This window comes from Mustela nigripes, chromosome 4 (genome assembly GCF_022355385.1).
Source record: "Mustela nigripes isolate SB6536 chromosome 4, MUSNIG.SB6536, whole genome shotgun sequence".
NCBI classification, from domain to species: domain Eukaryota; kingdom Metazoa; phylum Chordata; class Mammalia; order Carnivora; family Mustelidae; genus Mustela; species Mustela nigripes.
In genome coordinates this window covers 128075952-128102036 of record NC_081560.1, presented here as the reverse complement: position 1 = coordinate 128102036, position 26085 = coordinate 128075952, and the positions used below count along the sequence as shown (strand labels likewise).

Genomic DNA, 26085 nt, shown 5'->3' with positions numbered 1-26085 from the left:
GAATAATATTTATTGCTCTCATTCTACATAAATAAAAATCAGAAACCAGATAGTCATTAACCAGATGGTCCTAAGAGCTCATTCAACCGTAAGAGTGCTACATAGGAATAAATTAGAGCCCATAACAAGTAAAGAAGAATAAAATTGCATATTTTTATCATTCTCACAATTTAATATTTGTTTATGTGTAACAGATAAACAATCAGGTCATAATACACATGTAGATGTATTTTCAGATCACCATGAAATAAAATTTCTACCCGAAAGAAAAGATTCTCAGTATTTGGAAATCCAGAAAACCCTTCCTGGAACTTCCAGGTCTCGAGTGAGGGATCTGGGCTGCGAGTGTAGAATTCTGCGCTGCCTTTTGTCTCCCTTACTTGTTGTTCCCTTAAAATCTTGGTTAAATGTTCTCCCCTTTGTACAAGGCCCAAGACCTTTGGCAGTCACTTCAGTTTTGAGCAGATTGCTCGAGATTAGAGGACTCACGGATGTTATTCTCACCTTTGACACAGAAATTCTTCTTAGGACTGTGCATGAGATATGTCTATAAATAGTAATGATATTTTTGTAATCATAGCCTTTATATAAAACCAGGAGGGCTTTTATCCCCTTCAGAGTAGTCTTCTGTGAAAGCTACACAGTTATTCCACCAACTCTGTCATGATTCAAATTATTTGGGGGGGTTCCTTTTTGGTGACTGCTCTCAAAGCTAGTTTACAAGCCAACAAGAAAACCAACCATGTATTTTTTGCATCTGTTTCAGTTTTGACTTAATCCAAACATGCCCCCAAATTTTAAGGATCGGCTCTCTATGACTTTATATCTGCTTAAAAGAATAAAATTGACTTTCAAAAGAGAAAGGTTTTCCACCACTTAGCACAGTCAAAATAGTATACCTCAGGTTCCGGAGTTGTGGGGCTCTGAACAGATCCTGCTTTTCTGGGCACGGGGTGCCCCTTGGTAGTATCACCACAGAAACATATCCAGTTTCTTATCAATAACTACCGTTACCATTTTTATTCTAGAATCTGGAAATAACCCAGAAAAATATATTTAACCTACCTTTCCACTGTATTATCGTTTAGCTAATTACCTCCAACTCCCATTCAGAACTTTTTCTGCCTTCTTTGTGTAACATCAGGTACTCTCCAGCTTATACCTATGTTTTTAGTTTTTCGATGAATTACTCCTCAGTTACCCTACTAAAATGTATCCTTTGTATAGATGTTTGTGGTTATTAGTGTTCTGATTCTGCATCTAACTCTGGTCTTTCCCCTGACTCAGTTCAGGGTGTTCATCTTCATCATCACGATTAGAATCTCTGGGGTCATCAGTGTGTCGGCTCCGTCAGTTCCCCTTCCCCTCACTGCTTGAGGAGACCGGTGCTAGAATTCCCATTTAACAGATGGGGAAGCTGAGGCTAAAAGCACACGTGGCAAATGGCTAGAAAATGGGGAGACTAGGATTCACACTTACATCCCTTCAAAGGCAGGGATTTTCTCAACCTCAGCACTCTGACATTTGGGTCCTAATTATTCTTTGTGATGGGGAACTGTCCCTTGTAGTGTGTTTCAAAGCATCTCTGGCCTCTACCCACTAGAAGCCGGTAGCGCTCCCCGACCCCATCGTGACAACCAGAAATATCTCCAGACTTTGTTAAATGTTCTCCAGCAAATACTTAAGGACCGCTGGTCTAATCCCAAAGTCAGCATAGACTAGATTTTAAAGAGATCAATTTGAGGAGTCACCACACATGGGTAATCATCAGAATTGAATTGGAGGTTTTCTTAAGCCTCTTTCTTACCCAAGACCTTCAGAATCTGCATTTGCCAGGTGGGGAACAGGTATTTTAAGTCTCTCTGTGGCATCTGAGCCATAGACCAGATCCTAACCTCACCACACATCTATTCTTTGAATCACTCCACTCAATTCTCACCGAACAGTCTCTAGCCTCAGGTTTAACACCTCCTGTGATGGTGTTATAGGAGACAATCTCGTGTTCAGATGGTCCTAACTGGGAAAAAGTTTTCATTCTATTTAATAACCTTCTTTCTGTCTCTCCCGTCACAATCTTAATCTCATATTAACCAAATCATCCATTTTCTCCAATCAGATGATTTAAACACTTACTGAGTCCCAGGTGTGTATCAAGCCCTACTCTGAACAGTTTCTTGACCATCGTGGCCATTAAAACCACTATCAACTTGTTAAAAGTGACGAGCTAGGGGTGCCTAGGTGGCTTAGTCGGTTAAGTATCCGACTGTTGATTTCAGCTCAGGTCATGATCTCAGGGTCTTGAGATCAAGCCCCGAATTGGGTTCCACACTCAGCAGGGAGTCCGCTTCCCTTTCTCTCTCTATCTCCCTCTCTCTCTCTCTCTGTCTGCCCCTCTCCTGTTCACACACACTCTCCCTCTCTAAAATAATCTTTTTTTTTAAGTGACTTATCTAATCAGTTTTCTCTGTTTAACAATAGACTTTCTCAAAAGGGCGATTATAATCCATTAAAATCTTAAAATGTTACATGGTTGGTCACCCATCCAGCTTGCTGCCAGGAAGCAGTCTGCTCTGGATTTTATGGAGCTTCCTGCCCCCAGGAGGGCGGGGGTTGGGGGTGGAGACCTGGCAGCAGCTTTTTCTCCTCCCTTTGACCGCTCACTCAGCAACCCTCTTAAACCTTTTTGATGGTTTCTAGAACATTCCAAACTAGCTCCTCATCCTGGCAAAATCATTCTTTACCATATGCTCCAGATTTCTTGGTGAAAACAGAGAATTTTAAAATCTGTTGCTTTATGGTGCCCCTCTTGAGAATACCATTTTTATGAATTTGATTAATTAAAATCGGTAAATGAATATAAATTAATTTTACAAATGTATCAAAATTCAGTCTTACAGTTTACCCTTCTTTGAAGCCGAGGAATCCTTTCTGCTTGCCCTTTGGATCCCTCTCGAAGTCACGGTGGTAGTGGAGAACCTCCATTAAACTGCCTTTCAGTGGGGGATTTGGGGTCGGGGGAAGATTGTGATGGTGTAGATGCTAATATTACCAAGCAGCTCACACCCCGATATCTAGGGTTAAAGCTGCAGGTGACCGGTCTCTTTCATGGGTCCACATGAGTAGCTAGTGAGCTATGAATGTGTGCCAGCGATCCTGACTTGCCTGGTTGAATTTTCAGTAGGCAGGTTGTGTTTGGAGAAAACCAAGGAGAAAATAACATGTTAACGGGAATAAACCGTTTGGGGTCAAAATAACAATCCGGCCGATGTTTTTGTACTCATGTGAGACATAAACAGAAAACTTGAGTTTGAGTTAGGTTTCGTATGAACTTCCGAACTTCGTGCTTATGCTTGGGCACCTCCGGAGAAGTGGCTGGCTGGGCGCCTCTCGTCTCTGACTGCCCCGTCCCTCTCTCCTTACAGAGTTTTATAAATGGACACTGACATGGACTACGAAAGGCCCAACGTCGAAACCATCAAGTGTGTGGTCGTGGGAGACAACGCCGTGGGGAAGACGCGCTTGATCTGTGCCCGAGCGTGTAACACAACCCTCACGCAGTATCAGCTGCTGGCCACCCACGTGCCTACCGTGTGGGCGATCGACCAGTACCGAGTGTGCCAGGAGGTAAGGTGTGCAGAGCTTCTCTAGGCTGCTCAGAGCGCGTCCCTGCTACGGCCAGGCTGACTCTACCAGGGGGTCAGGGGTAATTAGTGCATGCAAAGTCAGGCTAATGTTCTTGGTGCCACCAAGAGAAAACAAAAGCAGAATGTGCCATTGGGAGTCTGGCTATCGTCTCCTGAATGAGGGGGGTGAGGGCTGTTTGAGTCGAGATTCCCAGAGGAGAATTTGGACTTGGCTCGAGTCCTGTTGGATGAGACGAGAAGACGCATGTGGGACAATGGGCCTTGAGGGTGCTCACTTGGGCGTCCTCCTGAGGAGCCTCAGAAGGAAGCTGAGCAAGAATGCGCTCTCTCTCCTGCAGGTCCTGGAGCGGTCCCGGGATGTTGTGGATGAAGTGAGTGTTTCTCTCAGGCTTTGGGATACTTTCGGCGATCACCACAAGGACAGGCGTTTTGCATATGGCAGGTAAACCGAGGCCGGTGCTGTGCTGTTGAGCTTGAGCACAATTTCCTTTCTGAAACCTGCAGCTGCTTCATAGATCAACAAAAGCCACAACACGTGGCCTTGAAATGTGTTGGGTTCTGTACTGTGTTTAAGGAAAAAGCAAAAAAAAAAAAAAAAAAGTATTGTCTTCTGATGTCAAGAAAAGCAGTCTGCCTTGACACTAGGTCCCTCCCAGGACGTCCCTCGTTGAAAACAACCAGTGTTGGCTGAACTGGGACGATTTCTAGAGGATTCTGGTGTGCTCTGGCCCTGGGCTGCTTTGATTGCTGTTTTCCTGAGTGGTACGTTATTTACCTTTTGCTAGACTGTTTTAAGTTATTTTAGCACTTGGCCACCCCACTTCAGAAGGTCTCTTTGGTCTTTTCATAACCATATTAGCAGAATCTGGTGTTATTTGCTTTGGGCTTTGTTATTCAAAAAGTCTATTATTTTTATTTGAAGGTCATTTTTTTTTTTTTAAGAAAGAAAAATACCTCTGAAATCCTTCACAAGGCACATTTCCAAAATGAACTGAGGCACTGATGTCTAATTTTACATTAAAAATCAAGGAAACATCCAGTGAAATCCCTGCAGTGATTCTTGGACACTGATATGACAAGGAACATGGTCAAAGTGCCTGAAGTATTTAGGAATTTCTTCTTGTCACCCTAACTTAAGGTCTCTCGGTGAATGTTAAAAGCTATCAAAATCTAGATAAGGACATTTTCTTACTCCTTAATTGTAAATTAACACATTTGATCTTAAGGTTAGAATTTAGGTGTCACGGATCCCTTGTGCCTTGTTGACATTGAATGTCATGTGACCTCACAGGACTGGATTAGGTACTCAAGGCCTTGAGCTCCTCCGTGGTACTGAGATAGACATTTCTAAAGTTACCTCTCTTTCTTCAAGCCAGTAGCTCTCTGAAGCCTCTGAACAGACTGTGACGGGCATTTATCCACGTGGTCTAAAATACTGAAAAAAGCTGCTAAAAGTGTCGGTCCCATCCCTAAGAAGTTGTTCACATGCTGAAAGACTGCCATTTAGACCAGTTTGTTCATGGGGACTCAGCAGAGAGGGGTATGGGAAGTAAAACACTAATTTTCATGTCCTCTGGGTCATGAGGAGTTTTGAGGTTAGTATCCAGTGTTGTAGGCACTTTCTTCTCCTTGAATTTCCTGTTCCATGATTTCCTTTCTTTCTGTGGCGGTCGGTCACGTGACTCCATCAGTTCCGACTGCATTGTTCTGCTCCCTTGTCTGTAGTGTTTGGTTCTATCAGCTCTAACCTGCTCCCCCTTTGATATGGAAACAGGAGAGGGGTGTCAGGACACAGGGTGATTCTGGCCCAGCTCTCTATGACTCTCAGTTTATGTGCTTGTTTGTACCTTGTGTTCCCTCTGTCTTCTCCAAGCCTCCGCAGCCTGCAGGCCTCCTGCCGCAGACCCCACCACGGGTAAAGAACAAATCCCAGAGCTGTTCTGTCCCAGCCTCCAGCATCTTTCCATATTGCTAATTATGGGATTCCACATCGATGTGACACCAAAACAGTACATTTTGTGGAAGAGTCTGGTAGGAATAGGAGTTTCTCTTACTTGGGATAGGGTTCAGGCCACCGCATTTCATTGCTTTGCAAGAGCTGATTAATTTCTTTGTGACTTCCATTTTTAGCTTTCTATCCTTCAGGAAGGAAAAAAAAATCCTAATTATAATTTTTGACAATCAGTTTGGTTTGCACACCTGCTTTTTGATGGATGTTTTTTACTGTGCTTGGTGTGAATGACGAATTAGGGGGATGTGATGTATTCCTTATACCTGGAAATGTATTTGGAACCTCTTTAAAATCATTCGTTTGATTCTTGTGGTGATAGTGAGCAAAACCAAAGTTGCCTTAGACCTTTTCCTCTCCTTCCTGGCACCGGGGTAGTTGATAAGTTGTCCCCTCAAACATTCTCTGGCATGGACAGGCACTGCTTGCAGTGTGGATCCTGTGGTTCAAGGTGCTGTTGGTCTGCCTACTTGAATCTGTAATTTTCCTAGCATGATGGAACTATAAGCAGAAGGGCATTTTTCAACCCATTTTTTAACCAACCAGAATAATAGTTCCAATTTATCAAAAGCTTACATGTGCCAGTCTAAATGTTAGGTGCTTTGCCAACATTATTTCAGTTAATCCTTTCAGGAGCCCTAGAAGGCCAGAGATGATTTCCATGCTACAGCGGAGGACAAAGTTGAGTTCTTTTACAACCATAACTTGCTCAAGAGTGAGTTTCAGAAGCAGAGTCAAACCCACCTCTGCTTGACTCCTGGCCCCCACTCCTTCTTCCGTGCCAAGCTACCTCAATCTCACTATAAACAGATGCAGCTAGAACCCACCCCCACATTGATGAGCTGGGTATCTCTTTCCCTATTTGTTCAAAGGCTTAGAACTAGAAGAGATCTTGGGCGACTGGGTGGCTCAGTCGTAAGCGTCTGCCTTCGGCTCAGGTCACTATCCCAGGGTCCTGGGATCGAGTCCAGAGTCAGGCTCCCTGCTCAGCAGGGAGTCTGCTTCTCCTTCTGCCTCTCTCTACCAGTCTGCCTACTTAGGCGTGCTCTTTCTCTCTCTCTCTCTCTGTGTCAAATAAATAAACAAATAAAATCTTTAAAAAAAAAAAAAAAACTCAAGTCGATCTCACAGTGTCACCTGGTTGACCTCTCTGCTTCAGGAAGAGAAATCATCCACCCAAGGAAAAACATCGAGGATAGGAGTCCTTCTCCTATTGGATGGAGAGGAAAGACAGCAGAGCGGCTTCAGCATCCCAGCACAGAGCACATCTGGCATCTGTCAAACCCTCTCTTGTCTGGAGTAAATGACTCCAACTCTCTCGTAGCCTTTCTTCCCACCGCCTACTTTCTGTGCACTTTGGATGACCCTTTGACGCTCTTCGCTGGATCTTTTAAAATATCAAGAACAAAACTGTACCTAGTAACCATGACTGTGATTAACTGCTCCTTTTTGGCAAGAAGACAGACTCTTTTTAAAGGGCTGTCGCTCCAGATTTTCTCCCCAGAACCGTTACAAGGATGAATGTTCACAGTTAGGTACCTGGCATGGAAAATACAGACAGGGAGGATGGGCTCTGGGCCCCCTGCCCCTCTCCTGTAGTCACACCACACATAAATAATTACCGATTTTATTGTTTCCTTTCCTCGAAAACCTCCACCATTGATCTGACTCAGGATCAAATAACCTTCAGACACGTCCTAAAGCCTATGAGGCTGGAAGTTAGGGATAAACAGCAGCGAGGCTTCCTGTGAGCCAGGCCTGTGCCCGATGCTCTACCACTTCATTCTTGTGGTGACCCTGCAAAGTAGGCTCATTTCACAGTTGAGCAGACAGGCGCAGAATGGGGCCAAGGTCAGTCAGCGAGGAGAGAGGAAGCTGGAACTTTTCCTGTGAGTTCCGCCTGACTCCAGAGCCCGCATCTTCCCTCTCCACCGTGTTGTGGCTGGAAATGGTGACTGAGGACCAACTTCTCTTCAGGGCACTCCTAGTCCAGGCTGATGTCTATGCTGCTCTGTGTGGATAGGGAAGACCAGCCTTCTCCCGTCTACCATCAGCTCTAATATGCCATTGTGCCTCTTCAGTTCTTTAATACGTAACAAACAGCTTATTTCCTTAAATAGCTAAACATGAGTGATCTCACTTTCAGTAAACATGGTACATCCAAGTGAGCTTTTTGAAAGGGAGGAGAAGCCCTGGGCACTTTAGACGGCATGCTCTCCCCTAAAAATTTAACTAACGTACCCAGAACCCTGCCCTTACACCCCGTAGGTTCTGGGCATATTTTCTATTCAGCCAGAACTGATTGATTAATACAGATTATTCTTTCACACAGGTTTTTCTCAAATGTTGTCAGTTCCTGTGAGAGGTATGGTATGAGTTTTAGATGACAGCATTAATCAGAGCCATGGTCTGTGTGTGTCTATTTAGGTAAGATAGGTCTGGTTTCACAGTGAAGGCACATGAAATCAGATACACCATGAATACCTCCCGTTTTGAATGCTCGGTTGAGGCTCTTTTAAAAATTCAGGACTATGGGTGACCAGTGTTTATGTCTTTGTCTAGGATTGGCTGTACTTGTGGTTAATGGCAGGGGGAAAAGTAGGAAGCATCTAATGTGTCTAGAAAGAGTGCTTTGAATTAGCATCTCTTGTCCACGGCAGGTTATAAACGCTGGGCCAGAAGTAACATTCAGACGATGATTTCAGCCTGTTGGACCGTGAAATCTATCAAGTGGAGTTGGGCCTGGGCCAAGACTAAGCTGAGGCAATAAGGCACTCACCTCCGGCATAAAATATAAATAGTAATAACTTTTAAAAGATAGAATCCCTGATTTTTTTTAATTTTTTATTTTTTTATTAACATAATGTATTATTAGCCCCAAGGGTACAGGTCTATGACCTGATTTTTTTTCCTTTCTTTTTTTTTTTTTTAAGATTTTATTTATTTATGTGACAGAGAGAGAAATCACAAGTAGGCAGAAAGGCAGGCAGAGAGAGGAGGAAGCAGGCTCCCCGCTGAGCAGAGAGCCCGATGCAGGGCTCAATCCCAGGACCCTGGGATCATGACCCGAGCTGAAGGCAGAGGCTTTAACCCACTGAGCCACCCAGACGCCCCTTTTATTTTTTTTCAGTCTTGGTAGGGTTCGGCATGGCACTATTACTGGTCCTGACTTTATTTAAATTTTTGATACTTTATTCACCGTGGATTTTTTTTTCTATATTTTTTTTAAAAATAAAGCAGGCATCTGGAATACATAGTTTTTTGGTACCTTGTTGAACTTTGCATCTGAGATAAAAGCGTCCTTCTCACTCTCAAAATCCTTTTCATCTGAGTCCTGGCCCAGATGGTAGACTTGAGACACAGGCAGCAAAGGAGCAAGAGGAGTAAAGTTCACAATGTGCATACTATATGGAAAAGTAACTCAAATCGCACTTCTAAATGTGGGCACCAAAGGATCTGGGGAAGCTGTTGCAACCTCTGTCCTAAAGCTATTTAGTCCTGTGTACTGCTGTGGCCTAAAGAACTAAGATTTGCCCAGGTTATAGAAAACAGGAGAAAGGGGGCGCCTGACTGGCTCAGTCGGTTAAGCATCTGACTGTTCAGGGCACCTGGGTGGCTCAGTGGGTTGAGGCCTCTGCCTTCAGCTCAGGTCATGATCCCAGGGTCCTGGGATCGAGCCCCACATCGGGCTCTGCAGGGAGCCTGCTTTCTCTTCTCTCTCTCTCTCTACCTGCCTCTCTGCCTACTTGTGGTCTCTGTCAAATAAATAAAATCTCTAAAAAAAAAAAAAAAAGCATCTGACTATTCATCTCAGCTCAGGTCTTGATCTCAGGGTGGTAAGTTCAAGCCTTCTGTGGGTATGGGTATTCCACAGTCCCTACTGAAAGAAAGAAAGAAAGAAACAAAGAGGGAGGGAGAGAGAGAGGGTAGGGAGGAAGAAAGAAAAGAAAGGAAGGAAAGAGAGAGAAAGAGAAAAGAGAGGGAGAGAGAGAAAGGAAGGAAGAAAGAAAAAGAAAAGTAGAAAGACCTGGAAGAACAGCTAGCTGGACCAAGGATCAAGAATAGTTGTTCCTAGGAGGTCGGACTAAACTGCAGGTTTGAGCAGGCCTTCCCATGCTGGTTGTTCCGATGTCAGAGTTCTAGGGAGAGGTAAATCAGCAAATTTTAGCGGGTCCCTGGATGATTATAAAGCAGGTGGTCCTCAAGCCATGCTTTGTTACACACGGCCATGGAATCATGATTATCGTGCTCTTTAATGAACCTCAGCCAAAAGGGAACAATCTCTTAAAGATTAGAGACAGAGCTTTCGAGTGAAGGAAACTAGGGGAAAGAGGACATACTGTGTGATTCCATTTCTGTAACATTCTGGAAAATGCAATCCATGATGAGAGTAGACCACTGGTTGCCTAGAAAAGAAGAGGGAGGGGGAGGGATGGATTATAAAGGGACACAAGGAAACTTTGGAAGTGATGGAAATGTTTGTTATTTTGATTGGGATGAGAGTATTGAGTGCATATGTATGTCAGAACTAGTCAAACTGAACCCTTTAAGTGTGCAAAGTTTATTGTATTTAAATTATATCTCAAATATTTTTTAAATAAAAATATTTTTATGGACAGTCTAATCTATGAAATGTGAGGAAATGTGCATGGTAGACTATATATGTTTTCATTATTTATAGAACTTGAAGTTAATTCACATTGAGAATACAAATCATTTGTGTGAACTTAGGGGGGAAATATGAGATCAAATCCTGAATAGATGACTGTGAGAAATGGAATGGTTCTAGAATCTCAAAGCTCAACGATGGAACACTTATCAAATTATCCCCAAACCAGGCTGACTCCCTTTTCCCAGAGATAAGCCCTCAGGCATGTGGATCAGTCTGACCAAGGGGCCTGTGTCTTTGGCTGTGGTTCTGTTTGTATCTTTTTCTAAGAAGATCCATTGGCTGAAATACCCTGTGATAACCTAATAGAGGACTTCACATTCCCTGAAAGTTTCCCGTTTCTCCATTTCTCACTCAAATAATAACAATGTAGGCTTTTGTGCTTGGTTCCTTCTAGAACTGGGGAGGGCAGTGATAACCTGTGGGAGTATACAAATGACTTTGTCCCTTTCGTACTCAGTCACTCTGGCTGAGGATTGGGTGCAGAGGTGGGCGAGGAGTGACCTTCCCCTGGGTGAGGTCGCTGCCCATTTGGTTGAGAAGTGCTATCCCTTTTTGTTTCTCTGGACTGAGGCCCAGCCTGCCTGCCCAGGCTCATCTCTTGCTCCAGACATAACAATATTTGCTGTTCTGTGTTCTCTGTGGCCAGTTGACCCACAAACGTGCATTATATCCACCTAGACATCACACCCCTGCTCACCTATTTTTTTTTTTAAGATTTTATTTATTTATTTGACAGACAGAGATCACAAGTAGGCAGAGAGGCAAGCAGAGAGAGAGGAGGAAGCAGGCCTCCTGCTGAGCAGAGAGCCCAATGCGGGGCTCGATCCCAGGACCCTGAGATCATGACCTGAGCCGAAGGCGGAGGCTTAACCCACTGAGCCACCCAGGCACCCACTGCCCGCCTATTCTTTACCTAGTTAATTATCACAACTATTCTAAGAGTTTAGGACAAGAGTCACAAACTCCCACAAATCCCCTTCGTACTCTCTCCCCTTCCCTGTCCCCTCTAGAATCCAGGTGAAATGTCTCTCCCTTATGTTCCACAGGGCACCCCGGCAACTCTCTAGCATAGCCATGATCATACTGTCTGAAAATTGGATCCTTCATCATCTTCTTCTGGTGCCCTTATGCTACGGCTCCTGGTATCTGTAAGACGGGAATTTGTCTGTTTACTCTCTGTCTCCGGTGCTGGGGGCCTGGCACAGAGGAGGAGCTTCATAAATGTTAGTTGAATGCCTGCATGAATCTGTCAATCAGTCTTACACATGGCAGGATCTTATGAGGTATTTACAGGGAAGTCTCACTGTAACAAACTCCCAAACTGTTTCACTAGGTTGAATTTTATATTTGCACTTTCTTATAGTAAGAAGCACAAATCATGGACCACAGTGAGGGTGAGATGGATGGAAAACTGGTGCCTAGCCTCTCCTTAATAGATGAGCAAATGAAAAGATGGGCTGTGAGGCCAGGAAAAAAAGGAGGGAGGTAAACTGAGCCACCTCCCCAAAACCACATTTCCACCCCAGATTTTTCGATTTGTGAATTCTTTTCATAAAGCCTTGCTTGAGTGATTATTCTTTTTTAAAATATTTTGTTTGTCTGAGAGAGAGCACAAGAGTGAGAGAAAGAGCGGAAGCGCAAAGTGGGGGATGGGGAGGGAAAGTAGAGGGAGCAGGAGAAGGAGAACCCCGCTGAGCAGGGAGCCCGCCCAGGGCTCAATCCCAGCACCCTGGATTCATGACCTGAGCCGAAGACAGATGCTGAACTAAGTCACTCGGGTGCCCTTGAAGGAGTTTTCTTAAACAAAATTATATGTATTAATACTTACAATTTTCCAATTGTAGGTTTCCTTTCTGAGTGTCATTTCCAAGATCTTTATAAGCATCATTTTTTAGTATATTTGTTTATCTAAACACCTTAAATCCATTTGACCAACAGTGAGGACATGAACTCGAAGAATCGAAGGTGGATTATTACTGCTTTGTGCTTATTCAAAATAAATAAACAAAAATGTATTCTGCCAAAGGCATGCAAACAATTTGAACACTTAAACTTGGTGGAAATATATAGATTCTGCACCAGAACACTCAAGCCCAGGATTGCAGTGAAGCCAGATCCTCCAGCGCCCAGAAAAATGTGCCACACTCTGTACCGTCCTCGGTCTGCTGTCCCCACACTGTCTTCCTGCTCTGAACTGGTGTATCTTCTATGGTGATCAGAAGATAAAGCATCAGAAAGCCGGGGTTTCTCCAGACCGGGGTTTCTCGGTCCAACCGAGCCCTGTCCCTAGGATGAATTTGTCCTTGGGAAACAGTATTGCCAAATGAGATAGCAACAATACTTGATTGATGGCTGGGGTCACTCGTGTTCCAGGACCTGGAAGGATGCTGGCTGCTCCCCAAACACTGTTCACGAGGCTGGGAAGGACAGCCCCTTGTGGTTCAGGAAAGCGTTGATGGCCCCACAAGGTGCCATAGAAACATGACAATGAGTCCACCAAATTGGGTAAAGAGAATAAGGGACTATTAATTAATGATAAATTAATAATTATAATTAATAATCAATAAGGCATTGTTCAACATATTAATGTCTTACGTTCTGTCTTCTTTTTACCTTTTTTCTATTACTACTTAACTGGAAGCTTGACAAGTAGGGTCAAATAATACCTAAGTGCGTTGACTTTTTATCAGTTTGTGGTGTTTCTTTTTTTTTTTTTAAACATTTTTTTTAAGATTTTGTTCATTTGAGAGAGAGAGAGAGCAAGCACAAGCAGGGGGAGAGGCAGAAGCAGACTCTCCACTGAGCTGGGAGTCTGACGTGAGGCTGGATCCCAGGACCTGGATGTCATGACCTGAGCCGAAAGCAGACGCTTAACCATCTGAGCCACCCAGGTGCACCCCAATTTGTGGTGTTTCTTTACTGGAATATTCTGACGAAGAAATCTATTTCAGCCCATACAGTTTTCCCTTTTAAATTAAGTGGTAAGAAGAAAGAGACTGTTGAGTAATTCTGCAGTGTCTTCAGGGGATGATTCTGTCACTAGCTTTCAGCAGTTACATTTCAATAAAGGACACAAGCTGGGAAGCCAAGAAGAAAACCTCTCTTGATGAGAATGTTCTGTCCTTCTTTCTAGTTGCAACATACGAGATATATATATCCTTGGTGACTTCGGAGCCCATAATCATGTTTGTCTGACAATAATTGGTACTGTAAAGTTTACAGGACATTTTCACAGATATTTTTCTTAATGCATTTTATCAATAATCCCATCAAGAACTTTTAATTTTGGCCATTCATTAGGTGTCCAAAATCATTCCACCAGTTTATTCTCTCCCTGGAACTCCTGTGTCCCCAGCCTAGAGAATATAGTCAGAAGGACCAAGTGCTGAACTAGAGAAAGGTAAAGCAAATTAGCAAATTGTCTTTTCAACTTATCATCTTGGCTAGTTGACTGAATTTGTTTGTTTGTTTGTTTTTGTTTTTGCTTTGTTTTTTTTTTTTTTTTTTTTTAAACAAGATGGTCAGGACACCTGGGTGGCTCAGGTGGCTAAACGTCTGCCTTTGGATCAGGTCATATTCCTATGATCAAACCCCAAACTGGGCTCCCTGCTCAGTGGGGAGTTAGCTTCTCCCTTTGCTCCTCCCCCTGCTTGTGCTCCCACGAGCTCTCTCTCTCTCAAATAACTAAATCTTAAAAAAATAAAAAACAAGATGGGCTGTGAAATGGAGGGTGCTCCCTTCAGCCTGAATTCTGTGTTACTTACCGAAAGTAACCGGCCTGCTTCTTTATGCTTCCTTTGCTTCTGGAGATAATCTAATTCCATGAAGAGATCATTAACCCATTATTATCTTGGCGTGAGGTGGGGTAAATGGATTTTTTAGATAAATTCCAATAATTTAGAAATACATATTAACTGGTTAATCTCTGCCGTATACCAGAGATATCACATGGCTTTCAGCCCTCATTGTCTGAAGAAATACAATAGCTCACAAACTGCTTTTAGCTTTTTATCAAGACCCTAATGTATTCCTTAACTGACTTATTTGGGGCCTCACCTCATTTCCTTTAGACTTTAGAACTGTGGACACGTTCGCATCTACATCTTTTATCTTTCGATACCTATAAGGCCTTTTTATTCTCTAAACAGTCATTGAGGGCCTCTTTTGTCGCAAACAATGGTGTGGCACACAATGGGAAAGAGGAGCTAATAGGATCAGGACAGACTCTCTGAAGAGGAAACTTTCGGTCCACCGGGGAAGACAGCAACAAATAAGTACAATTCAGTATTAGCAACGCTGAGCTTCAGATGTCCATACCAGAACCGGGGAGAGAGGACTGCTCAGGACCAGCACTCTGGCACCATTCTTGATTCCTCTTGCTCGCATCCCACTCTCGGCCCCTGAGCAAACCCTACCCGCTCCCCCACCCCACCCCACCACCCCGCACATATGTACGGAACGCAACCAGTTAGTTCTCACCACCTACAGCTGCTCCCAGGCCAAAGTCATATCATCTCTCACGTTTGTTACCTTTTCATTGGTCCCATCCTTCTGCCTTTTCACCCCTGACAGTCCCCCTCCTCTCCCCCATGACCAATTAGTCAGTTCTCATTATAGCAGTGGGACAGCCCTGTTGAAACATAGATTATATCATGTCATTTTGCTCAAAAACCCTAACAGTTCACCAGTTCATTCAAACTAGAAGCCACAACCCCAGGAGACCCTACCTACCTCTGTCCAGCAATATCTCCGATCTCAGCTGCTGCTTCTCCCCGCCCCATCCTAAGGGAGACATCCTGCCTCAGGACCTTTGCACTAGCTCTTTCCTTTTCCATAGTGTTCTCCCTCCAAACAGCAGCATGTTAGCTCCCTCACCTCCCTCAGGTCTTTACTGATGTGTCTTCTGCTCAGTGAGGCCTTCCCTCGTTTCCGCAGTCCAGGAGCATCTTCTGCTCCCTAATATTTCTGTCCCCCTTCCCTGCTATATTTCCTGTCTGGCACTTGTCACTACCCAACACACCACATAGCTTACATATTCTTCTTGCTTGTTGTCTCTGTTTTCCTCCAGAATATGTGCATGAAGATAAGCACAAGGACAGTGATTTGTGTCTTTAACTAATTGCTATAACCTCAGTGTCTAGGAGAGTACCCGGTATATAGTATTTTATCAGTTAATGTTGCTGGAAGAGGTGATTGAATGATTGTTTATTGCTGTTGGATAACTGACTTTACAAGTACCTTTATTGATTCAAGGAGGATTGCTGAGAGGTCTGGGTAAACTCCCTTTCCTATTCTGGTGGAATGATCTTGCTAGTCACATTTGTTTCAAAAGAGTCAGGGAGGTTAATCCCAGAGACCTCCCATTTGGCATTCAGGCTGACATGGAGGCTTGCTTCTATCTACAACTAATCTTGCTCTCAGGAGAAAAAGTGAAGAGTATGGAAAGTTCCTCGGTCATTTAGCTTCAGGGAAAGCCAAAGAGGAATGAGAATGAGAGGTGGTATTGGGAGGGAATTTATTGCCACAATTTTACCTTCTCCTATTAAGCAAGCCTTCTTTATGTCAGTGCTTCCTGCTCTCATTGACCAGGAGTTAAATAAGATTGCTTAAACTATTTCTTCTAATAAATTACTTGTGCTTCACCCAATTTCACATGCATTCAACTTTTTCTGATGATTATGTGAGATGTAAGAATATCCTACAGGGAGCATGGACTGCTAAGCAGAGAAAATGGGATGTTGAATGAAAAAGAGCCCCTTTCTACTGGATGATATCCCAGAACCTTCTATAGCAGGATCACTGTCCCCCGTGATATTTGTATCATGATCGAAGAACCAACCATTTTGAAGGCTCAAATTTTATCTGTCTCAGGGTTTGGTGCCATTGGTGGGACGTTGATCTGGCTTTTCTGCCCTTAAGAGTGTGCATTGCTTTGGCCTCAGTTTTGGAGGGTGGGGGTAGACCAGTTTAAAATGTTGCTTCCTACTAAACATGCAGTTACGGGCCTGGAAGAAATAGTTGCGCATGCTAATCACTCCCAAATCTGGATATATTGCAGGGTGTTTTGACAGTTTTCCCCACATAACATCTGTACTTAAGAAGCCTCACTGCTATTGGTAAAGTATTGACTTGATTTCTCTGCTCACATCAGGGCACTGCATGGTACTGCCCTGCTCTCCCCAGATCCCCTGCCAGGCGCTCCCCTACAGACCTCTCCATCTTCCATGAGTATGAGCTTACAGAGCCATTCATCTCCCAATGGTTATGTTCACCAATCACTGACAACTCCCTCTGCATCTCATACACACCGGGCTGCTTCCCTACTAAAACTTTCCAAAGCCACGTGTGACACATTTCCTCTCTCTGCCATGCTCCCAGCTGTTTTGTGCTGTTTTGATTTGTTTGCATAGCGCTGTCAGACTATATGCATGAAAGGTGTGTTGTTGACATGAATGGTTTTGAAAACGTTTCTGTAAAGAACCTACCTAGGTTCCAGGGGGAGAAGGAAGCTTGAAGTCCCAAAGGGGGAGGTCAGGGACTCCTACTTGAATCTTGGCCAGAAGGGGACCTGGGCGCACTGGAAAAGGAAAAGAAGCCCATTAAAATGTGATCATGATCTCTACCAAGATGGATATAGGGGTCTCTACTAAAAAAAAAAAAAAAAAAAAGAAAGAAATGGCAGGCAGTACTGATGTGTAAAGAGGTAGGGTCCTACCATAGAACAAGACTTCAAAGGTTATGTTAACAAGGAGATACTTCCAAGTGAAACTCAAATAAATAGAACTGTTGGTTTACTCTTGGTCATCAAGTATGCGTCAGCAAGAGACAAGACCAGAACTGGCCACGGGAGAAGGGCATTTTGTTGTCCCACTCACAGCTATCTGGAGGACGAGCTGGAACTAAAGAACCTTCACAGTGGCTTATCAGATTCGCCTACGGTTAGGGTCTTACTTACATAAAGGATAATTTGGGTATTTTTTTTCTTCACTTCACTTTAACCAGATAAGACAACACAAGGCCTACAGCAGCTCCCGGGCCAGACAGTGGTGGCAAGGTGGATAGGACCAGGAAAGGCGAAATGAACCAAGAAGATAAGAGCACTTCTGTGATAGAAAGGAACTTGGGAAATCCATTCTGAGCAATGCAGTGTTATAGTGATGGTCTACCCATTTCAGCCACTTCTTCAGAGGATGAGTTTGGTATTTTACATTGGAAAAGCAGTTTACCTTTTGGTTGCTTCTCTGACCTTTTCCCACCATGTTTGCTATATTTCACTGTAGACATTATCAAGATAGACCCGGGGAACTTGTATGGCCTTTGCTGTTTCAAGTCTAGCTTGAGCTGAGATATGTGAGTAAGATGAACTGTTTTCAGACTTTTTTTCTTGCATCCATCAACAGAGATTGGTCCCAACTTTGCACAGACTCCTTTGCCAATTTTTTACATGCTCTCTCTGGCCCATGGTCTCCTTGAAAGATAACTGAAAAAAAAAAAAAAAAAAAAAAAAAAAAAAAAAAAAACCACGTCCTGTTTGTTTAATATCTGAAGAAAAACTGATACAACAGAGGTTGGCTTTATCAGCTCAAGCATTTTTGGATGACTCAGGCCCTCTACCCTTCCCCACCTCCCACCCTTCTCTGAAGAGTCACAATTGTTTCAACACACAGATTTCCTTTGGATTCTTTTTTACTTAACTAATCAAAACATTACTCCATGGGCATTACTCGATGTGCTAGTACCGTAGTGAGACTTTTATATTAGTATCTTCCCCTTAAGGAAAAGAAATTACATTTTTCTCCCCCAAAATAAACATTCCATAGGTAAGCAACTGAGACCCTGCCCTCTTAAATCCTTTGTAATCCAGGCTTTCTTTTAAAAAGCCACTTAGCTGGGTCAAAAAAAAAAAAAAAAAAAAAAATCTAAACATCTTCCTACCCCTTCTCGATACTTGAGTTCTGGAGTTTAGAGTTCTGTCTACTCTGTGCTTTGCTTCTGCATTTTCCAATTCTTGTGCTTTCTATTCCAAATAGCTGTAGGACGCCATTTAAATCCTATCAGATTCTTTTTACAGCTGAAATAGGAACCCTGAGGTCATTTCTGGGCTAACCCTGCTGCATAGTATGTGAGAATGTCCTCATCACACCTCCCCCTCCCAATTATTTTTAAACTCAGCCCTTCCAAGTAAAAAAATATAACAGAAGTGGAAATGCTAGAACCTGCCTTTTTCTTTTTATCTTTCATAGGCATGGCATTTTAAAACATGAGCTTGTGTCAGACACTGAACAGTCTCCACACAGGAATGAATGTTTTGATTAAAAGTTATTTAATATCTCTAGGTCCTTGGAATCCTGCCTAAAGCTGGAGATATTCTTAGCTGCAGGTCTCGTGCCTTCCTTGACTAGATAGAAAAGCGGCTCAAAATCTAGAGGGAATACGTGGCATTCTCAAAATAGTTACTTGATTGTATAGGTGTTTATATCACAGAGGATCCTGCTGTGTGAAGAGTTCGGGGTTCGAAAAGAATATTGGGCTAAGGAGGAATGTGTCAAAACAGCATCTTCCCATCACTCCATCCATCGCCACGTCCATTGATTCCCAGCCTCTCCATTAAAATCAGGGTCAGGGTACTGCATTGTTCTGGCAGGCCTGAAGAATGGGATTCTCCATAATTAATTGGTACATAACGTTTCCTTCACTTGCATTTGTATTGAGATCAACAAGGGTTAAACCCAAAGACACTGAAGCAAGTTGATAGGTAAAACAGGATCTTATTTTTTTTTTAACTGTTTTCAGTGTACAACAATGGCGATGCAGTCTCCTAGCCCCTAAATGTGCATTAATAAAAGGAAAAAAGAAAAACTTTATTCCAAGGACACAAATAGAATTTCGATCCAGTAAGTTATTCTAGCTTCAGAGGTAGCATGGCTCTCGGTACAACCTCTTCTCTTTAACTATCATCCTTTTGAGGCAAAATATTTATGGAACATCGAATTATTTTTCCAGCTTTCCAACAGCATTTCATGCATTGAGATATTGATGTGACACAGTTAGAGGTTAGGCCCTCCGGACCTGTATTGTGTGATGGCATTAAGCGACTATCATCAAGAGATTCAATTTTTTCCAGCCCCCAAGGTCCTGTCTGTACTTGTTTACAGGTCAGCTGAATAGTAACCAGTATGTGTTCAGTGGCTTGAGTGTTATCACGGTAACCTTGGCAACCGAGCCAGCTCTGATTTCAAAACCTCACATGCTGTATCATAAAATTAGATAACAGAATTGACATTTAGCTACATGTCTGTCATATAAATTAAGCTTTGAGACTATTTCCTTTATAGCCATGTGCTTCAATATGGAAATGGGCACCAATTAGAACAATATTATGCATATACATACTCTTCCACATTTAGGTGCTGGATACATTTCCTCAATTCCTTCTCTATAATATTGAACCTCACAGAATGCCATGTTAATCTCACTGTGCCAAAATTCGTGGTGGCTTTGTTTTATGATCGGGATGAAGCTTAGAGAGGAGCTGCATCAGATATCCTATATAAATAGGATTATGAATAATAGAAAACTCAGCTCCTAAAAAATGTAAAATTCAAAGCATTCTTGGCTTTCCCTGGTACCGCTATTTATGCTGATTAGAAGTAAGGCTGTGCACAGAATATTCCACTAACTAAATCAGAATCCCAAAGACAAAACATGCTTCCCTTTCATTTATATATTTATGCATATTTTTACACATAATAATTTATTTTCCAGTATCTACGAGTCTCTGATAATATCTATTTCAAGGACATTCTAAACATGCAGATTAATACATCCATCCACTTTGAGTCCGAGGTCCTCTTTTATAATTTGTAAATATTTTAATCTCGGGATTTTCCCCTCTGTTTGCTGGGGTCTGATGCAGTTTTTCTGGGATATAAATTTAAAGATTCAACTTGTGAATTACATTTAATGTAAGCACCCTGCAGTTTTCTGCATTGCAAATGATTATTTTTAGAAATTTTATGGTTGCCTGGATATATTTGTTTGTCTTCATTGATATGTAGGGGAGAAATCTCATTAATGATTTAAAAAGAAGGTGTTTTGATTCATCGACTTGATTCTTCTCATTACATAAACAATAAAGGCAATAAATTAACATCTAATAAAATTGTAAGAGCTTATTTCTGAATTTAGCTGCAAGATAGTCTTGAATCCTTGGGCATAATTTTTCCTATTCTTTCTAGTCTTCTGCCTCAATGTTTTCAAAGTCACCATTCAGCATATTTTAACCTAGAATGATTGGTTTGTAATTCTTATTAAAATACCTTTTAGCAGCTGTCAAACACCATAATTGAACAACTGTTTTGTAAAACGGTTCTTTGGCTTCGAGAATGGTAAGTTATTATATAAAAATAGAAGATCCCTTTGTCAAAATTGACTATAAAGTACTTTTTTCCTCTCCCCACTTACCTGCTGTGTGTCATATACAACATTTGAGGAATCTGCTTCCGACATTCTCATGTTAGTCATCCACCTAACTCTTACCAGCTTTCTGTTAAATATGACCTTCTTGTCATATCCCTAGTAAGGAGTCAAAATCCCTGCAAATTCAGGACATTTTCTTTTCAGAAACAGATAAGTGGTTGTGCTCTCTACATGTGTGCTTAAGTGGGAAGAAGGGCAGAAATCCTTCTGTGTATTTGCTGACCCTGGACTGCAAAGACCTGTTAGATTCTCAGTAACATTTAAACTGTTTGCTTTATCTCATTGGGTTGACTCATCATGGCCTTTATGTTTAAACGGGTAAAAGGTAGTTTTTATTGTTTTATTTTATCTCGCAACTATTTCTTGTGATGAACAGAAATAGTTCCGCATGTTGTGGCTCCAGGACTGGATCGAGTTTGGGTAATCATCTGTACTGTAAAATAACATCATCAGAAAATTCGCGATACACGGGCGTTCCGCAGTGCGATATGACAATAAACTCAGGCTGTGTCGGTACTGGAATGTGGGGGCTTCTCAGGCTGTTTGCATGACTCCGAGATGTATTTTATATCGTGGTTTGGTTTGGTTTGGTTTTATTGTGACATGATACGGCCTTAGATGGATTGGTGGGGGGCGTGGTGGAGAAGGGAGGAACCATAATGATAAAAGACAAAGAAAAGTGAGAAGGCAATACAGCTTCTTTTGTGATTTCCTTTTAGGTCTGATGTTGTGGTCCTCTGTTTTTCGATCGCTAATCCCAATTCCCTAAATCATGTGAAAACCATGTGGTATCAAGAAATCAAGCACTTTTGCCCTCGCACACCTGTTGTCCTAGTTGGCTGCCAGTTAGATCTCCGCTATGCTGATCTTGAAGCTGTTAATCGAGCCAGACGCCCTTTAGCAAGGTAAGCCAAGGGACTCCGTGTTTCGCTGTGCTGGTCAAATTAAAATTTAGAGGTAACAGATGCCTCTGCAGCCTAGAATTGCATTGGTGGTGGGACCCCATCAATCAGCTATGTTAGCTCATTAATCCTGACCCTTCTTGGGCTCACCATCCCCTTGTAGGTAAGGAACCCGTTTTTGTAAAATGGTGGACCAATGTTGGAAGTGAATTCTCCAACCAGTGACATGGGGTGAATAAAAATGCCTTGAAATTTGTAAAACATTAAACAAAACATGGGCCACTCATAATAATAATGTCATTCTTGATATTATGATTATTGTAATAAAGTTAATGATTGTCCAGAATGATGAGCCACAGTTTCTGGTCCCGGGAATATCGGGTTCTTGCAAATACACACACCCAAGTGTTTTCAGTCTTCTTTTTTTCCTCAGTCCAACCTCTGAGAATATTTCATTCCCAAAACGGCAGTGTCTGGTTTTTTAAAGTTCTATGGACCTGTAGTTGCAAAACAGCCACACTGTGTTTTAAATGTCTCTAGCGGTTATGTTTTTTAAAGTGCCACAAGTTTAAAAATCTGCCTGAAGGAGGATTTGTTTGACTCTGTATAAAATGTGGAATACCAGTTTTAGGGGGAAATAAGAGTTTTTTAAAACCCATCCTTCCTCCATAGTCCCTTCATAAAAAATAATTTTATATAAATATATATCTTATGTTTTATAACATTTGTTGCTGAAGAGCCCAAAAATGTTGATGTTAATATCTTCCTTTGTTGTTTGCCTAATAGGCTAATTAGAAAAATTTTGTATAGACAGCTTTTTATACTCTCACAGCAAAAGCAAGTGGTGCTTTCTTTGGACAATTTCTGACGTTCTTGGTGCATTTCGGATAAATTTTCAGAAAACCTTTCATGTTGGGTTTTCACAGTTCTTCTATTAAATGCATGGAATAGGCATGCATGTTAGAAGCCACGTTGTGGGGGGCGGGGGTTGGAGAAGCCACGTTGGGGGGAGCTGGCGGGGGACTCACAGTGAAAGAGAGTGCCTCTGGCATCCAGAACTTTCCATGGGAAAGAATTGGCCAAGATAATCAGTCCTCACAACCACAGACTGGAGGAGACCAGAGGACTAGAGGAGAGTTATGGGCACTAGAGGATGCAGAGGGAACAGTCCCTTCTTTAGGGCAGTGCTGAGATTTCATGATGGAGGTAACATTTGAACCTGAGCCTTGAAGAGTGTCACCGGTTAGTAATTTTCAGGTCAGCCCTAGGAGCCAGGAGCCCAAAATGCTCAGAGGAGCCAATGTTGAAGTTAATCCCTGCTTCTGCCTTTACAACACCCTACCATTTTTCCTTGTGTTCCATCCAGGTCTTCAGATCCAAAGTCTAACTATATTTCTATACTGTATTTCTCCTAAGACCAGCGCCTGTCATGCACATGACCTTCGGCTTTGAAAGCCAAATATGTACCTGGGAAGATCCATTCCTAACAGTATGTCTCAGAATCAAGAGTGTGTTTGTGAAGAAAATCATATCTTGCCCACATTCCGGAATCTGTCTTTTACCGTGTTATGCCATAGTCATGGCACTACTCGCTTGCACTACTTCCACAAGTTTGGCCTCCCTGGGTTTGATTAGATTATAATGGGCCTTGTGTGCTAGCCTAAAGGCATAGCCTGTGGTGCATGGGCTTTGTGGAACCAGAGGAAATCTTGAAAAAGAATTACAGCTGCAAGTCATACTTGTGTTATGTAAGGATTTTTCCTGCCACAGTGAGCACTCTGGCCTAAAAGGTGGAGAATCTGAAGACAGACAGGGAAGAGGCTAATGTACTAGTCCAAGTGAACGAGGATGAGGGTGTGACCGCAGACGAGGAAGAGAAGAGAAGCAGTTAGACATGAAAGGAGGCTCACAGATGTGATGGGAGGGACTTACTGGGCTCTTGGATGGGGACCATTTAACCAGTCTAGAACTACGGGGTTCTAGACTCTACTGGCTTGGCAGAGGTCTGTCGACAACTTGCAAATGTGACCCAAGGCAAAACCTGAAAACTCCCTGCCTCTGTTTCTTCAGAAGGTGGATGAAAATTGCCTCCATAGGGTTATTGTGAGGCTCAAATGAGAAAAAGCATATGGATTCCTTGTAAGGTTATAACGCGAAATGTAAAAGTAAGGTGCCGGTGACCAAGACAAAGGTGGTGAGGGTGGTGATTGTGGTAACACCTAACTGTGGGCCAGGTGCCATACTGAACATATTATCTCATTTTAACTTCTCAGGAGTCCTTTCAAATATAGGTATTTACGTTATTATTCCTGTTTCACCAGTGGGAAAACCAAGGCTTAAAGAGTTTAAGTACCTTGCCCAGGATCATATAGCTAGTAAATATGGCTCAGACTTCAGTTCCCGTTGTTACTACTGAAAGCATTTTTTTTTTTCCTGCAGACTTAAATCCTTTAGGTTTGGAAGACTTGAGGTTGATAGATTTTCCAGGGCCTTATTGAAAGCCTGCTGGGGGTGGGGCGTGCCTGGGTGGATCAGTTGGTTAAGCCCCTGCCTTCAGCTCAGGTCATGATCCCAGGGTTCTGGGATACAACCCCATGTCCAGCTCCCTGCTCAGGGGGGAGTCTGCTTCTCCCTGTCCCTCTGCTCTTCCCACATCCACTCATACTTTTTCTCTCAAATAAATAAATAAAAAATCTTTAAAAAAAAAAAAAAAAGACTTGCACAGGACTTTTTTTTAATATACATTTTTTAAAGATTTTATTTATTTATTTGACAGAGAGAGACAGCGAGAGAGGGAACACAAGCAGGGAGGTTTGGGAGAGAAGTAGGTTTCCTGCTGAGCAGGAAGCCCGATATAGGGCTCGATCCCAGGACCTGTGGTCATGACCTGAACCGAAGGCAGACGCTTAAGGACTGCCACCAGCCCTACCTGCATAGGACTTTAAAGGTTCAGTTCTACTAGGTGCTTTGGTAGGCACTCATTACCATTTTTTTCCTAAAATGAGGCCGACTGTAACTTTTTAAATCCTCCATTCTAGGCCCATAAAGAGAGGGGATATTCTGCCCCCTGAGAAAGGCCGGGAGGTTGCGAAGGAACTCGGCATACCGTACTACGAGACAAGTGTCTTTGACCAGTTTGGCATCAAGGATGTATTTGACAACGCAATCCGAGCAGCACTGATTTCTCGCAGACACCTGCAGTTCTGGAAATCCCACCTAAAGAAAGTTCAGAAACCTTTACTTCAGGCACCATTCCTACCTCCAAAAGCCCCTCCGCCGGTCATCAAAGTTCCAGAATGTCCCACCACAGGGACGAGCGAAGCTGCCTGTTTACTGGACAATCCTCTGTGTGCCGACGTCCTGTTCGTCCTTCAGGACCAGGAGCACATCTTTGCACATCGAATTTACCTCGCTACCTCCTCTTCCAAATTTTATGATCTTTTTTTAATGGAATGTGAAGAAGCCCCAAATGGGAGTGAAGGAGTTGGTGAGAAGGAGAAGCAGAGCAGGGACATCCAGGGGCGGGCTTGGAGCCTTGACCCTGACGAAGAGAGGGAGGAAGGCTCGCCCAGGACCCCACAGACCAATCAGTGGAAGTCCTCAAGCCAGAACCTGTCCCAGCAGGAAAATCCGGGGCTGGAAGGCGAGAGCTCAGTTCCAGAGGCGCAGACTTTGTCAGGCTGGAGCAAGGGGTTCGTCGGCATGCACAGGGAGATGCAAGTCAATCCCGTTTCAAAGCGGGTGGGCCCCATCACCGTGGTCAGGATGGACTCCTCCGTCCAGCCAGGCCCTTTCCGGACCCTGCTCCAGTTTCTCTACACGGGACAACTGGATGAAAAGGAGAAGGACTTGGTGGGCCTGGCTCAGATTGCGGAGGTCCTCGAGATGTTTGATTTGAGGATGATGGTGGAAAACATCATGAACAAGGAAGCCTTCATGAACCAGGAGATTACGAAAGCATTTCATGTCCGGAAGGCCAATCGGATAAAAGAGTGTCTCAGCAAAGGGACATTCTCAGGTAAGTGGGTCCAACAGTAAAGTCATCAGTTCCCTTGGTTGTGTTTTATTAAACATTAGCCATACATGAGTAGGGCAGAGAATAACCATCACTAACATGTATAAATGCTAATTTTTTTTCATTTACCCTTCTAGCTTGCATGTATCCATCTATTTCGTTCTTATCAGACTTAAAGGCTAAAGATTATTCCATTTTGTAGATGGGGAAACTGAGGGACAAAGAGTTTAGGCAACTTGCTCCAGGTTATACGGATAGTAAATGATAGAGGCAGCATTTGCACGCAGGCTCTCCTCGGAAGTGTCCTGGTATCCCAGTGCTCCTCGAAGGTAGGTCACCTTGCCCCTGCACCTGAGCCTGAACCA

The 26085-nt window shown here is 43.0% G+C and overlaps 1 protein-coding gene across 8 annotated transcripts in view; it reads left to right on the top strand.

The window, feature by feature from the left end:
* The window catches only part of RHOBTB1 (Rho related BTB domain containing 1), a 122331-nt gene that overhangs the window by 80521 nt on the left and 15725 nt on the right, over positions 1-26085 (top strand). For all 8 annotated transcript variants that reach the window (XM_059397470.1, XM_059397474.1, XM_059397467.1 and 5 more), the window contains 4 exons: positions 3423-3624; positions 3983-4086; positions 21523-21708; positions 24744-25723. In XM_059397470.1, coding sequence (XP_059253453.1) covers positions 3433-3624; positions 3983-4086; positions 21523-21708; positions 24744-25723 — 1462 coding nt within the window. In that variant the 5' untranslated portion in view covers positions 3423-3432. The remainder of the gene's footprint in view (positions 1-3422; positions 3625-3982; positions 4087-21522; positions 21709-24743; positions 25724-26085) is intronic.